The following is a 16,040-nucleotide window of genomic DNA, read 5'->3' on the forward strand; positions in this document are numbered from 1 at the left end:
TCTAATCATCAGAATTAATAAAAACATTCACGGAATATAAAAACTTTTATAAAGCATTTCATAGCAAACCATAACTTGTCTTAAAACAACGTCTCGTCTTTTAAAATAAACAAAACATTAAACTTAAACGTCTTGAGTCTTCCGATGACAGCCTCTTATTCAATGCCACGTGTTCCCCTCAAGCGAGCTGCCTCATTCTACTCACCTGCGTGCATACTAAAAGTCAGCTACACTGAGTGAGTTCTAGTTAAGCGCATGACATACAATACATTCATAACTACATAGTTTCTTACTTTCGTTTATAATATACTTACTTACCTTCGTACTTTCTTACTTTCATATACTTACCTTACGTTTTAAAGAGCATTACGCCCTATAACCTTCACATATATTATTAGGGTATGCAACCCTTTAACCTTCGCTTATATTATTAGGGTATGCAACCCTTTAACCTTCGCATATATTATTAGGGTATGCAACCCTTTAACCTTCGCATATATTATTAGGGTATGCAACCCTTTATCCTTACCTTACCCTTCATTACCATTTCCATACATTTAATACCATACACAACATAATCATACCTACTCCCTTCTTCACACACACATATCATACATACTACACTATACTTGCCTTAACAATACGTTCAATACCCGAAGGTCGTTCACGTACTGTCAAGCGTATATACATAACTATCACAATCGTTATTAAGACATACACTTACCATTTAAGGTAAGTGTATTAACATTCACATCGAGTATGCACACAGCCCCGAAAACATAACAAGGAAATGGGGCTAGAAACTCACCTGAACATGGTTACGTTCACCGTTAATCGTTATTCCTTTCTTGAGCTGTGCACGGCTAACTGTATAACAATTACACGTATCAATCCATTATCGCTATCTATATCGTGTTTCTAGTTTAATTATAACCTAGCATGAACGGGGGTCCGGGGGCAGCGCCCTGGCAGCGGGGTTCTAGGGACGGCAGCCTCTAGCGTGGTCCAAGCGGCAGAGCCCCTAGCTGGGGTTAAGCTGCCATTTCAGCTTGGAAAAATTTTATTTTCATTAACTGTCTTAACACATTTTCCATTAACATTTTAAGTTATTTTCTAAGTTGGGCTTATTTGCTAAGCCTAAGATATTGGGCCAGTTTGCTTTATATTAGATATGGGCTTAACATTTGTGGACTTAGTTAAATCAGGCCCAACTGTCCGTTGTTGCATCTAGGCCCAACTAGGTTCAGGCCCAACAGAACTGGATGGCCGAGAACTCAAGGCAGAGAACCTTAATTTGACCGAAAACTTGTTCTGGCCGAGAACCTTGGTTTGACCGAGAACTCGGGTTTAACTTCTATTTGACCGAGATCTCGGGTTTGGACGAGAACTCGTGTTTGACCGAAATCTTTGGTTACTGAAAACCCTAGCTGACCGAGTTCTCACGTTGACCGAGAACCTATATGGATGCTCAGGTCACCGAGAACTTTGGTCTGAAGCTTTCAGCTCAGATTTTTTTTGTCTTAAAATCCATCTAGGCCATACTACCGGTTAACGGTCCATATTCACACTTTTAACCACATATTTCCCATTTTCCTAACTGTTTTACATCCGTTATCAACCCAATAACCCCACGGCTTCAAGATCTAACCCGTCTAGTCATAAAGTTTAAACCTTTATAGTGTTAAAACGTTTTAGCTAGATCTAGGGTTTCCATTATAAACCGTATATAGCCATGAGTTCATTTAGTCCATTTTAATCATCAAGTTTGCATTTTTATGACATATCTAGACCCGATTTACTCTAGGGTTAAGTTTCGTGGCAAACCGTTCATAAAAACGTAACCTTTAAACGTAAAGAACATACCTTTAGACGTTTGTAAGGTCACGGCTAGCTTGAGACGTGATCTTGGACTTGTTAGCTCACTTGTATGATCGAGATCCTATGTTATGATGCTTGGTTTATGGCTCAGGTGGTGGCCGACGGCTATAGAAGTGCTTTAGGCTTAAGTGTGTGTTTTATGGTGTAGGCTATGGTGTGGAATGGATGGAAATGGAAAGATTTAGGGTTTAAGGGGGTTATTTATACTCCCTTAAGCCCATGGACCTAAGGTCCATCTTTCCTTTTTAGTTCATGATTAATTCCATTTAATTAGCCTACTTATCTTTCCATTTTACCATTTTACTATTTATTTATTAACTCAAGTAAACTTTTCCGTCATAACGAGTCAATATACAATATTATTATTCGAAATTTTGGGATGTTACAATATATACAGGGATGGAACTACAGGAGGGTCCGTTGACCCTCCGGCCGGCCAGATATTTACTTAGTCGGAGATACTTCGCGGTGAAACTTTGTTGGTATTTGACCCTTCAAATCACGTCTAATTAAGTGGTTGTAGTGGAAGAGGAGATAAGAGTAAAGACTGATAGTTCTTTTCTTATCCGGTCAGTGAACTATGGCTGAGTGAACTATGGCTGTTAACGGAGACTTGAAGATGTATGAAGGAGGAAGATGAAGTAAAATAATTAAATATAAACAAAGAAACGCTCTTAAATAGTCAAAACATAAAAGTAAAAAAGTGTGTACGGTTGATTGACATAACACTTTCACACATCACTTAAATTTTACTATAGCTTTTTGTTTTTTACAGGCTTGTATATTATTTTTATGAATTCTTAATTTATTATCTTATAATAAGTTTCTACTTTAGTATGATTTCACTTTTGAAATATGTCATATAAGTTTTACAAATGTTGTATTATCCTGTAAGAATTAATATATAGCTTGAATATAAATTTTGTTATGTAAAAAATGTTTTTACAAAGGTGTTTCAGTAAAGGAATACTAAGCAAACAATATGATTTCATTAAATTCGTTAAATACTAATACTAACAATAATACTAATGACAATAGCAATTACATTAATAATAATATAAATAATAATAAAGGTTGAGAAAATGTCGTGTTTATAAAATAAATTTTCTGTGACTAGGCTATGTGTTAACCGATTATTCGGTGTTAAAGTTATACTATGACCCCCCGGTTGAAATGTTCTGGTTCCGTCACTATACACACACACACTATATTAAAATGTATATAGGATGGACAAGATAGCCTTTTCACAAAAACTCTTAAAAATAAGACTTTTACAATCCTTTAAGCATGATGTACAATCAGTTTATGTTCTCAAAGACTTAAACCGGCTTAATATTATGATTCAAAATTCAAATTCTCCTCATTCTTCAATTCATCCCGCTATGAAACCACTAGATCTGGAAATCACAATCGCCTATGAAACCACTTAAAAATAAGGCTTTATGTAGGAAATTGCCCCTATATTTTAGTTTTTAAATTTACATTTCAATTTCCCAGTTTGTTCTCACTAGACGTGGAACCATATCTTCTAACATGTGTTGGGTCAAATTGGGACGTCTTCATGTTTAGAGGTGTAAACGAGCCGAGCTTCAGCTCAAGCTCCGCTCGCTTTGACTTACGAGGAGTAGAGCTCGGGCTCTTTTAATAGAAGCTTGAGCTAGCTTCATGAGTTATTTTCATCAAGCTCGGGGTAATTTGTTTGTTATTATTTAATTGGTTCATGGATTAATTTTTCTCACTAGCTAAAAACTACAATCGACTAACTGAAATAAATTCAACTCCTATTCTAATTCATTATTTATCAAACAGGATCCACAAAGTAGAGTAATTTATATTTAACTTTTAACTAATTTCTCAGTTTTGAAAAACGCAGTGAGGGTATTGATTTAGTGCTTCCTGCCATAGCTACTAGGTATGCCCTGTCTTGATTCGGTTCGGTTTGGTTCGTTCAGTTTTGAGTCCCAACCAAAACCAAAATTTTATATACCCATTGACTTGGTTATTTTGGTTTTGAGCATTTGATCGGTTTGGATTTGGTTAATAACCGGTATATCGAATTAAGCAAAAAAAAATTTAAGTGGGCTTAAGGTTGACTTTGCAAAATTGAACCAAATAAATAGTGTTACCCAAATATTTTAGCTCAAATGTATAATAATCAATTAACAAAAATAGTTGGGACCACACTTGTTATTTCTGACCAATTTCTTTTCTGCTATAAAATTTCAAGCCTAAACTGTAAAACCAAAACTGAACATAACGGAACCAATCCCACCATATAAAACCGAAACCGAACGCCCTAACGGTGTTAAAAACTCAAAATCTGATTTTTTTTTTTTTTTTTTTGGTTTGGTTTTAACCCAAATCTGACCTTTGCCCATCCATTCTAACTACACAGGTTCGGTTAGTCCATTTACGGAAAGAACCCGACAGCTGTAAATATCAGGCTGTTTAAACATAAACAAGGTACCCAAAGTCGTCGTAGATGCATGAAAGAAGTCCAAAGTCATCCAGCGTGTTATACAAGAAAAGAAACCCAATAAATGGGCCTGCAGGTTTCAAGTTGGTTCGGTATCATATTTGGACGTTGGCCCATTTGAACGCAGACTCTTGACTAGACCAATATGTCGCTAACAAATTAATAATTGTCTTCAAATCTAAGAACTTTATGCATTTGCTAATAACTATGACAATTTGGTAAGTGGTCACTATACTGTACATGCCAAAGTTAGCTCCTTACATTAATGAAATCCAGTTTAGATATATAAGTGTAATGAAATTATTATATTTGTGAGTGACAATGAAAAGGTTCATGGTGTGCGCTACGGTTCAGCTAAACAGGACAATGTTTTAGCTAATATAGTTCCTTCAGTTGGTGAGGTAAATTACAATTAAGTTTGTTTTAATTATTTTGTGTATTTATTTTTTTTAGATCATAGTGAATTTTTAGTGGTTATTCGCTATACAAATTTTATGTCACTGTACAAATTTTTATTTGGTTATTCGGTTGATCTATTCGTGTTTGTAACAAATTCTGGTTATTATGGGTTTATAATCAAACTGAGTTCAGGTCGAAATGGGTAGTTTTAAAAATATGTTTGTTTGATTTGGGTTAAAACAGATGTTTTAAAAACGTTACTGTTTGGTTCACGTCAAAATGACTTATTATTGAAAACAAGTATGAATTTTGTTTGGGTCAAAATGGGTTAAAGTAAAATCACTTTGAATTAATACGAGTCGTTTTAAAAGTTTATCAATTGTTTGGGTCAAAAAAGGTTATCTTTTAAAAACATATATATATATATATATATACACACATTTATATATTGATTAGGCTTAAAACGGGCCCGTACAGAAACTGGTCGTTAAAATGTATCAATTTGGTCTGGGTCAATAGTTTGATTTCGTCATCGGTTGTTTTCTCACATTTTGGTTGGTCAGTCTCAAATTTCTAACCGTGGACCGTGATGAATGGTTTTGCTTATGATTTGTGTAAAAGGCGACTGTATACCATCGGACCAGGCCATAAGATTTAATACTATCGTTTTATTTTAGAGATTTTATATTATATTATTGTAGTTATGTATTTGAATTTTAAGTTTAAGTTATTTAAAAAATGAAAGCTTGTTGTGTATATATATCCTCTACATGTTTTTGTCTGGCCTAACAAAAGTATCATCTATTTTAGATATGTATAAATTTCTTGCTTCTTGTTTTATGCTTATCTCATTTGTTTTTGAAGATGTTATTGAAGTATTTGAAGCGCAATTACATGAATCTTTTCTTGGTTATGATGTGCACGTTAAAGTTGATGGTGTGCCTATTAATATAGGTAATTATAAATTTATAAGATTGTTATATATTTTGAAATTTTAAAATGTTAAATGAAGGCACACTTTCAGCAACATTGGATAGATATGTGTCAAAGCCGCGTGTGTATGTCGGATGCATTAAATCTGGTTTTGTTTTTGCTCACAAATAAGCCAAATTCCTTCTGTCAAACTAATTTACTGCCTGCATTATGGTTTTGTGGTTGTTTTGTAATTGAAAATCATGTTTATACATATGTCAAGGGTGTGTATGGGTCGGTTTTGAGTTCAAACCAAACCAAAAGTTAGTCTTTTCTAGATTTTTTTTATTTTTTTTGGCAATAAATTCGGTGTATAGGTTTGTTAAATCTGTTTCTTTGTTTTTTATGAGTTTTGGGCAGTGGTTTTGGTTTATTGGGTTACACCATTTGGACCTCAAAATAATTTATTTTCTCTGATTTGGGGCATAGTATACACATAGTATACAGGCTGGACTTTTGAGTCTCAAAAAGTGTCTTAATTATATAGCCTTGACTATTTGAAAGTCAACCTTCGTGCATAGTTTTTGTGCTGGTAGTTTGACTTTCATCGGTTCAACTTTGAACTGCACATATTTTCATCAAAATTTATATGTGCATTTTCTTGGTTTTTTAGTTTTTTTTTTCCTTCTTTAAAAACACCTTACTGGCGTGCAAGAACTTAAATTTTTTGTTTCTTTATATGAGGAACTAAGACCCAACCCATATACTGCAATAAACAAATACTAAATGATCACCCAATCTGACTCGAATCCAGCAGATTTCCCCATCTGACCCAACTTTAATCGCCCGTTAGTCTCATACATCTATAGTAAATTTTCAAGAATTCTGAGTAACTTTTTGAACTTTTTTATTATTTTTATGTTCATTCGTGATTCAAATTTGCCAATAAACAGGAATATTAATGTACACTGTGGAAGGAAATCGCTAAAGACATCGACATTGACTCCATAAGAAACATGACACCTCCGGTTATCATCACCGGTCACCCTAATACCCACTGAAGTCAAAGATTTTGAAGGTACATCCAGATTAGATCAGTTCGGGTTCGGTTTGAAAATACAGTATTTAAGTTCTGTTTTTATTTTTGTTAGACACCAACTCATCTAATTACAAAATCGTTTGGTTTGTGCAGTTTTTTTTCTTCTTTTCATTCTTGGTCTATCATGCCAAATAAAAGATGGGGAAAATGGAGATAGAGTCAACATCTCAGAGCAGTAAATTAGTATCACAGTTACAAGGTTTTGTTTTTTATATGAGATTGGCACCGTTGTATGTATGATTAGTTAAAAGAACTTTGGTATGAGATGGTTATATTTTGATTTCTGCAACCAGTTATGGTATGCAAATTTGTATGTTATTCTTATTTCATTGAAATATTTTGATAGAGCCTTGAATTATTTTTTTTATTAACTATCATTTCAAACAAGACGTTGGCTTCATTGTGTAAAGACCATTTCAAATTATTATATACTATGTATAAATAAGAAGTTTGGTGCCGCACTTGGCGGCACCGTATTGACTGATGAATTTTGTTTTATTTTTTAGTTCGGTTACTATAATAAACGTAATGGAAACCAATCAAACGTCATATTTTTTAAACATGAAGGAAACCTACTTAGTTCGCGCAGACTTGCGGCCATATTTAAAGCCAAAGACTGACAATGCTCGAGTTACCAATGCGCAAGTTTACCAACCGACCCCCCCCCCTTCAAAAAAACGGTCGTTGGTCCACCTCAATTTTATATGTTTTTTTCGTTTTTGAGTTCCAGTACCGTAACGTACGTAATCAAAACATGCTGAAGTCGTGTCAAGTTACTGCCTCAATGTTTGGGTTTTACCACTGCCCGGGTTTGCCAACCAAATAAACATTGTTTTAAATATATATTGTTTTCTTATATGTTTATGTTTTTATATGTTCATTTAACGAATTAATAGTTTGGGTTTTAACGCTGGAATTCTATCAATGGTCTCTATGTCGTAACGAACGCAGTCGAGACTGACCGAATTCGTGTCGACGCATCGTCGTAATGCTCGAGTTTTACCAATGCTCGTGTTTCAATGCTATGGTTTGCCAGCTTCCCCGGCGCAATGCACCGGGTAGAAAAACTAGTTGGATATATTAGCAATGTTATCAACCGAAGAGATGCAAGTTTTCTCCGGGAGATGCTTAACCACATATAATATTGATAGACAACACACATTTTATGAACAAGAAAACAAACAAAAGTATTATACAATATATAATGAAGGGATTGATAAATTAATTATAAATGAGTACAGTGTTGAAAATTGCCGTTACCGTCGCATCACTCGGGTTTCCTACTAGTGTATATATATAAACATGTGATGTAATGAAAAATATTATAATTTTTTGAGATACCAATTATAAAAACCACTGTACTCATAATAGTACAATACTAGTGTACGTTACTTGTATGCAAAAATGATATGTAGGTTGTGCTTTTTAATTTATACTCTTTTCACTTATCTAATTTTGTTCACTTGACTTTAGAAAATTTTAATTTTCTAGTTTATTTTAAAATTATATGCTTGGAGTTTTAGTAACTTATATTTTCTTTCTTTAATGTAACAGCCCAGCTACCACCGCATTATAATATTTTATGTTTTGGCTTGGACGTACCACCATTGCCTCACGGATTTGCTTTTGCTTGCCTAGGTAGGGACTTCCCGGGAGATTACACATCCTGATACTACTCCCATCTAAGCACACTTAACTGTGGAATTTTTTTTTCTCATTCACTACCATTAAACGCCCAAAACACATTGTGATAAGGAAGATATATATCCACCTCGTTATAAAGGCGGCTTTATTCTCCTCCCCAACGAATGTGCGATGTCATAATCCACCCTCCTTAGGGATCCAACGTTCTCGTGGGAACTGGCACCACCGGTTAGGCCGTAACTTTGATACCATATTTAACAGTTCATCAACCGTCGCACCATAATAATGAACGCTTTGGCAGGGGCGTACCACAATCGCCTCACGGATTTGTTTTTGGTTGCCTAAGTAGGGACATGAGGTCACCCATACTAATACTACTCCCTGAGAAATTTTTCTCTCATCCACCAACATTAACTGACCAAAACACGTTATAATGAGAAATATATCCACCATGAACATAGTAAGTGTAATAATACATACCAATATTCTGCTCATGCATTCATCTATTGTTTATCGAAACTGGAAGAATATTGGTATGTATTATTACACTTTTTATATTCATACCATTAATAATTTAATGTATCATAATATTTATTAACGTTCATTTAAAAAAGATATATTGGTCTCAAGCTCTTACATTTCAGATTTTTGTTCGTATTTGTATTCGTTTATGTTTACACGAACCAAGAATGTAATTCGGATCTTTCATATTTATAAAATCCGGCATTTATTTGTGTTTAACTTGGTTTAATTCAATTTATATCCTCATGTTTTTTAAACTCGTCAAACGCACCTTAAAATTCCTTGAAATCGCTTAAAATAGCTAAGAATCGCATTTGAGAAGTACATGGACTAAATGTGACAAAAACCAAACATCCAGATGATCTGAGTTTATTGCGGCACGCGTGGATCATACCCAAGGTTGGTCGTGCGACGTGGGCAACTATCAAATCAGCAAATTCGTTTTGATTTCGTTTTTAATCAATGTCAAATATTCCTATTTTCGACCCATTTAACGAAATTTAAGCCTCGAGGAAAGTTATGTACAAGTTCATTCCCTTGATGATATAAACGAATTTGTTAGTTATTAGGCCCTATTTTTTCATTAATTGATTATTTCGTTTCTTAAACGAGTTGTTTACCAAATACACGAATTCTTTATCCTTATTATTTAAACTAACTTATCATAAAACAATGATCACTTATCAAACCTCAGCCTCCATCCCAAATTTTGTGACTTGGTGCGTTTGTTGGTGATTTCTTTCAAGTTCCTCAACTTCCGGTTTGACTTTCAAAACTCAAGAACCTTTGACTCGTCTCTCATATTTTCCTCTAACATTCTGGGTAAGTTGTCTTATGAGAAATTGTGTGTTTGTATCTTTTAAACAAAAGCCATCAATTAATTTCACTAATTGAAGGAGTCTCGTTGGTCAATTTAATCCTATCCCATTTTAGATTTAAAAAAGGCAATTATCGTGTTTAATCGATTACTATAGCTTCTGATTGGAATTGACTTTCAGTCCAGAGAACTTTACCTTCATTTTCACTTTTTACTTATGACGGATCATAACCCTAACTGAGTATTTCGAATTCTGACCTTGTGACAGCTCGCTTATATCTTAATTAATTCATATCTTTAGTTTTAATTATCGGTTTACTGTAATTCCAGTTCAGTTAGTCTCGGTGTTGTTTTATTGTCTCAAAGTTTTAGGAACATTTGGTTCGGATCAGTCAGCACGTTAATTTCCTCACTTGTTCTTATTTAGTATTTTTCTCAATTAATTAATAAGGTGAGTAATCACTCCCCATTTTTTTTTGTTTTAAAACTTTTGGGGACCTTATGCGTACCTTAGTATTTTTGTATATCATATTATATCAATTGCAAATCTTGAATATTGTGTTGTTGATTAATTAAATGCTTAATTGCTATTTGTTTAGTTGTTTATCTTATCGCATCAGAGAGGTCAATCATAATCACATTAAAGTATGATCATACGTGGTCTTGGTAGCCATAGCCCGTGTTCGTGAGGCATAGTCAAACGACACCATTTATTTGTCTATATTTAGTTGTTGATACTCATGATATTGATTTGCAGTTTTCTTATATTATATTTTTATTATTATTGAACTGATGATTACTTGCTCAACTTTATGTTGACAAACTTATTCTATTTTTAATCAAATCACAGGATATTACATAAAGTGAAGTGAAGTATGAAGAAATTAATTGGACTCTAGGGTATTGAATAAAAGACAAATTATTAGATGTTTTGATTGTTTTTCTTTTGGATTATTGTGTTTGTTGAGACGTTGTGTACGTTTATTTAAAAAATCTTGATATTGTCATAAATATTGTATATTGTATGATAGTGTCATTTGAGTTGTGAACAATTAATTCACGCTCCTGCATTCTGCCAGAGGTTGTCGTGTGGCACTAGTACACTTAGGAAGAAGCTTTGTATGAAAAAATTTCCTAAGGTCGCTATCATTATTCATTTAGTCCATCCAAGCTGTCATGACACCTTGTTGTACACATTGAGAAATCATTGGATTTACGCTTCTCTTTTCAAGGCCATAACATCATTTAACGTTAGTTAAAGCATTATGGCTCCCATGAGTGGCTCCCATAACAACAACCCGAAGGAAACCATAAAGAAAACTATGATCCCATTGAAAACCATAATCATACGTTGCAGGAAATTTATGATTCTGAAACACCCGAGACGTTGATATACAAACTAACGACCACCTTTTGTGTCGTAATCAAGATTACATCTTATTCTTTAGTATACAAAGTCCCATTTTTAACTCAGCCACCTAGGAACATGTTAAGCTAAACGGGTCATGTTCATTTTAGCTCGACAGGTTTGCAGATTGACTTGTTTATTTGGTTTTTAATAAATTTACCTTAAACAGCTTAAATGTGTTGTGTCATTTGATTCCTTTTAAGGGAAACAGTTAGTATGGAGTGCTTCTCTTTATAAACCTCTCAAGGTTTTATCCCTCCTCTTATGTAGTTGAAACGCCATTAGACCGGGAATATTTCAGAGGTTAGGTTAACACATGCAATACTGTTCTTAATTTTCAAAAAAATAAATAAATAAATGCAACGGAAGTATGCGTCTTATACCATACGTTACATAACCAAATCTATTACAGCCATCAACCATACTTAAAGATAGCATAAAACAATTTAATTCTATAATTCTTCAAATTGGATGCCACATTTTGATTTAAAATGATTCAAAACACATCAATGAACACCAAAGTTGTAATTTGTATAAATAGTTCTACGTAAATATTTAATTAAAATTAATACAAATAACCAAAGTTATATATAAATATGAAATATTAGAAAATAAAAAATATTGTCAAAAATATTATGATCCGTATCTGGTTTTATAAGGCCAGTTTTCTGTTTAGAGGCCACTTTGTTTTTTAACTTCTTTTGTATTTGTTCGGTCTTTAACGATGCATTTAGTTATCTTTCGTTTTCGTTGTAACAATGTATGGGCTTGCCCCACTTGTAAACAAAAATCATCTTGGGCCATCTAATGGAAAAAAAGCATGGCATGTTTACTATAAATAGGTAGAGGGCATCCTCATGCAAAACAACCTTTTTGCAAATTTTATCTTCAACAATTCCCACTTTCTCTCAACCTCTCTCTTTATCTTTCCTTTTTCGGCAATAATCCAAACACAACAATATCCAAGATCTCTGTTACACACAAGTGATTTTCGCTAGCTTAGTGTGAGACTGATTAAAGTCCATTTTTGTTTGATCTGCATCTCTGGACCTACATTGTGCATAGACCGTAAACCAACTAACTAGTCAAGGTTTGAAAATATTGAAACCAGCCAATTGAAAATCGACACATACTATTATTTAGAGTGTACAAAAAAACAGGTCTGGAACTGATTAACCAGAGACCAAACCGGACCGGTTCATATCTATAACCGAATTACTGGTTCGTATAGCGGTTCGGCTGTTTCACAATCAATCCGGTTTTGAAAAAGGTTTTTTTTTTCCTATAATCGGTCTTAAACTGGTTAAACGGCTCTAAACCGAACAAGTTTGGATTAGTTTGACAAGTTCTATGCTGAAACCAGTTTCCAAATCGACCCGGTTTAGGACAAACCGGTTTTGACCATGCAAAACCCAAAACAAGTTCGGTTTGTGAAAAAAAACCCGAATTTGTACCCTCATAATGGGCCTTGTTACCAAGTAAACCACATTCACGGGAAGTCCAAAACCTAAGACAATTATTAAGCGGCCCCTTTCAAATTATAATCAGTTATGAAATTATGATATTTTAAATATTTGGATCACATTCCTGTTATTTCGCCGAACATCACACACCCTAGAGTAACTTCAAGTTAAAAACTGAATAATTTTAATTAAATTAAGTTTGTATTTGATTATAATTCATATTAGTTTGTATTTCTTTCTCTTATAAATTGGGTTTAGTTTATTGTAATCTCTTATTTGATTAATAAATAATAAAGAGTCTAGCTGGTCAAGTTCAAACCTGTTTGATTGCGTTCGTGATATCCAGGTTAACCTTCATGGAGTACCGAAACTTAACCCTCACCCTCGTCTCCGCAAGCGGCCTCAAGAAATCAAGATTCACAACCAGAATGGACGTCTACGCCGTCGCATTCATCTCTGGAACCGTTGGCAGAGATCAAAAGCAAAGAACCAGTACGGTTAAACACGGTGATTCCGACCCTACATGGAACTTTCACATGAAGTTTGTTATTGATGAATTAGCCGCCGGTTTAGATAACGGCCTGACGCTGGTTGTTAAGATAAAGGCGGAAGGGATGTTCGGTGGGAAGAATTTAGGAGAGGTTCATGTTCCGGTTAAGGAGCTTCTGGAATGTGTAAAGGATAACGGGAAGGCGGTTCAGACCGTTAGTTATCAAGTTAGAAGGCCGTCCGGCAAGCTGAAAGGGGTTTTAAGTTTCATGTATGAGTTTGGGGAGAAGTTTGCATATCCTCGTGTGATGGGTATGTCTTCCCGGGAGCAACCGGCCGGAGATGGTTACCAGAACCAACACCCGGGGCACGTTTATTATCCACCACCGCCGTGGCCGGTTGTTCCACTTCTTAGATGCTCTAGTATGGGGATGCTCTAGTATGGGATTTGGGTTTGAACTGGTTTTGCTTGAAGTACTAGTGTTTTGAATTAGTGATAAGTACAAACAATCGTTTTTGAATTAGTTTTCATGATGTTAATATATGGATCTTCATCTATTTTATTCTGGTCGAACAAGGGTTTTGAATTAGTGATAAATACCAAAGGTGACGACCAGGAACATAATATAACGTTCGTCTGCCGTGTCGGAGCTATGAAACTTTTCTCTGGGTTCGGTATTTGGTGTTAAAAGGTCTGGTATGTTCGCATAATAAAACACAACCTCCCCCAACAATCTCTAGAAGCACAAATTCAACACGATCAACACATAACTCTAAACATAAACATGTGCACCTAATTAGGGGTGTCTATGAATTATGATTTTTAGGTCAAACTGTGAGTCAAACTATTTTTTATCATCAACAACCAAAACCAAACCATTAAAAATTAAAACCGAACCAAACCAAACCGTTATTGCTTGGTTTCATGATTTAAGCTTATTGGGTCTTTGTTATATATGAAAATCATTTGAAAATCGTCATAACATTAGATTGCATGTTCATCATCATTATATCTATCTCAATCTGCATACCAATCAAAGAGCTAAGAAAACAATACCATTGTAAACTATAAATCATGATGTAACTGTAGTGTTTGAATCAAAACTCGGTTTAAAGATTAAATGCACGTAATATAATACACTTAAAATTTGAAAAGCTAAAATAGATATTGTGCAATTTTAGCCCAATACGTTCCAAATAAACTATTAGACTTGCAATTATTTTAGCTTTCCAACCCGTCCCAATATTTATGTGAGAGTAGAGGTGGCAACCTTGACCCAAACCATTCTAAATAGGTCAATTTAGGTTGTTTTAAAATTCAAATGGGTTGATTTGGGTCATAAGTTTTAAAAATGGGTCAAAATGGGTCACTTGAAATTCCACATTCTTATTTTTTGGGTCAAAATGGGTTGACAAATTTAACTACATGGGTCGATGTGGGTTAGTGTCTTAAGGAAAAGTGACATGTTTGGGTTGAAACGGGTTTTTAGATTGGAACAATATCGGTTTAGGTTTCCGCTCGGATCAGCTTTCGTGCCGACACGAGTTTTAGCACTGGACGGGTTGGGTTTCGGTTTCTTTTGAGTTTTCGCACTAGACGGGTCGATTAAGGTTTTTGATTCGTTTTCGTCGACATTTCGGTTTCGGTTAATTTGTCGGTTTTTTTTTTTGATGAACGAAGTTAACAGCGAAAATATTTTGGTTTTTTTTACTTTTTTCGTTATTCGTTTATATTTTGAGTTAGGATTTTTTATTTGTTTTTTTTTTGAATTTTTTTTGAGAGATTTTGATCTTAATAGAAATCATCAAAAAATATTCAAAAAAATTAATAAAAAAATCATAACTCAAAAATAAAACAAAAACTAAAAATGTAAAAAAACTAAAAAGTTTCGTCCGTTGTCCTCGTTCAAAAAAAATCGACAAATTAACCGAAACTGAAAAGTCGACAACAACGAAACAAAAACATGCTGAAACAAGCTGTTAAGTGATGAAAGGAACTGAAAAATCGCTAAAGCAAGCTGTTTAGTGCTGAAACGAGATGAAAAATCGCTTAAACCGAGCGATTAGATGCTAAAACGAACTGAAAAATCGCTTTTAAACGAGCTGTTACGTGCTGAAATGAACTGAAAAATCGCTTAAACAAGCTGTTACGTGCTGAAACGAACTGAAAAAATCGCTTAAACGAGTTGTTACGTGCTGAAACGAACTGAAAAATCGCATAAACTAGCTGTTACGCGATGAAATGAACTGAAAAATCGCATAAAACGAGCTGTTACGCGATGAAATGAACTGAATATCGCTTAAACGAGCTGTTACGTGATGAAACCGAACTGAAAAATCGCTTTAAACGAGTTGTTACGCGCTGAAAAGAACTGAAAAATCGCTAAACGAGCTGTTACGCGATGAAACGAACTGAAAAATCGCATTAACGAGCTGTTACGCGCTGAAAAGAACTGAAAAATCACTTAAACGAGCTGTTACGCGATGAAACGAACTGAAAAATCGCTTAAACGAGCTGTTACGCGCTGAAACGAACTGCAAAATCTCTTAAACGACCCGTTACGCGATGAAACAACTGAAAAATCGCTTAAACGAGCTGTTATGCGATGAAACGAACTGAAAAGTCGCTTAAACGAGCCGTTACGCGATGAAACGAACTGAAAATCGCTTAAACGAGCCGTTACGCGCTGAAACGAACTGAAAAAATCGCTTAAACGAGCCGTTACGCGCTGAAACGAACTGACAAATCGCTTTAAACGAGCCGTTACGCGCTGAAACGAACTGGGAAAATCGCTTAAACGAGCTGTTACGCGCTGAAACGAACTGAAAAATCGCTTAAAACGAGCTGTTACGCGCTGAAACGAATTGAAAAATGGCTTAAACGAGCTGTTACGCGCTGAAACGAACTGAAAAATCGCTTAAACGAGCTGTTA

The 16,040-nt window shown here is 34.6% G+C and overlaps 1 protein-coding gene across 1 annotated transcript; it reads left to right on the plus strand.

The window, feature by feature from the left end:
- Positions 1-12,952: 12,952 nt before the first annotated feature.
- LOC143613763 (protein SRC2 homolog) lies at positions 12,953-13,557 on the plus strand. Its single transcript, XM_077087386.1, has one exon. The coding sequence runs from the start codon at positions 12,975-12,977 to the stop codon at positions 13,545-13,547; it is 573 nt and encodes a 190-aa protein (XP_076943501.1). The 5' UTR covers positions 12,953-12,974; the 3' UTR covers positions 13,548-13,557.
- The last annotated feature ends 2,483 nt before the right edge of the window (positions 13,558-16,040 follow it).

This window comes from Bidens hawaiensis, unplaced genomic scaffold (genome assembly GCF_021521415.1).
Source record: "Bidens hawaiensis isolate Kalapana, Puna unplaced genomic scaffold, B.hawaiensis_p1.1 tig00038127_1, whole genome shotgun sequence".
NCBI lineage: Eukaryota > Viridiplantae > Streptophyta > Magnoliopsida > Asterales > Asteraceae > Bidens > Bidens hawaiensis.

Excerpts from the sequence above, each read along its gene's own strand:
- LOC143613763 (XM_077087386.1), top strand. The coding sequence starts at position 12,975 with ATGGAGTACCGAAACTTAACCCTCACCCTCGTCTCCGCAAGCGGCCTC.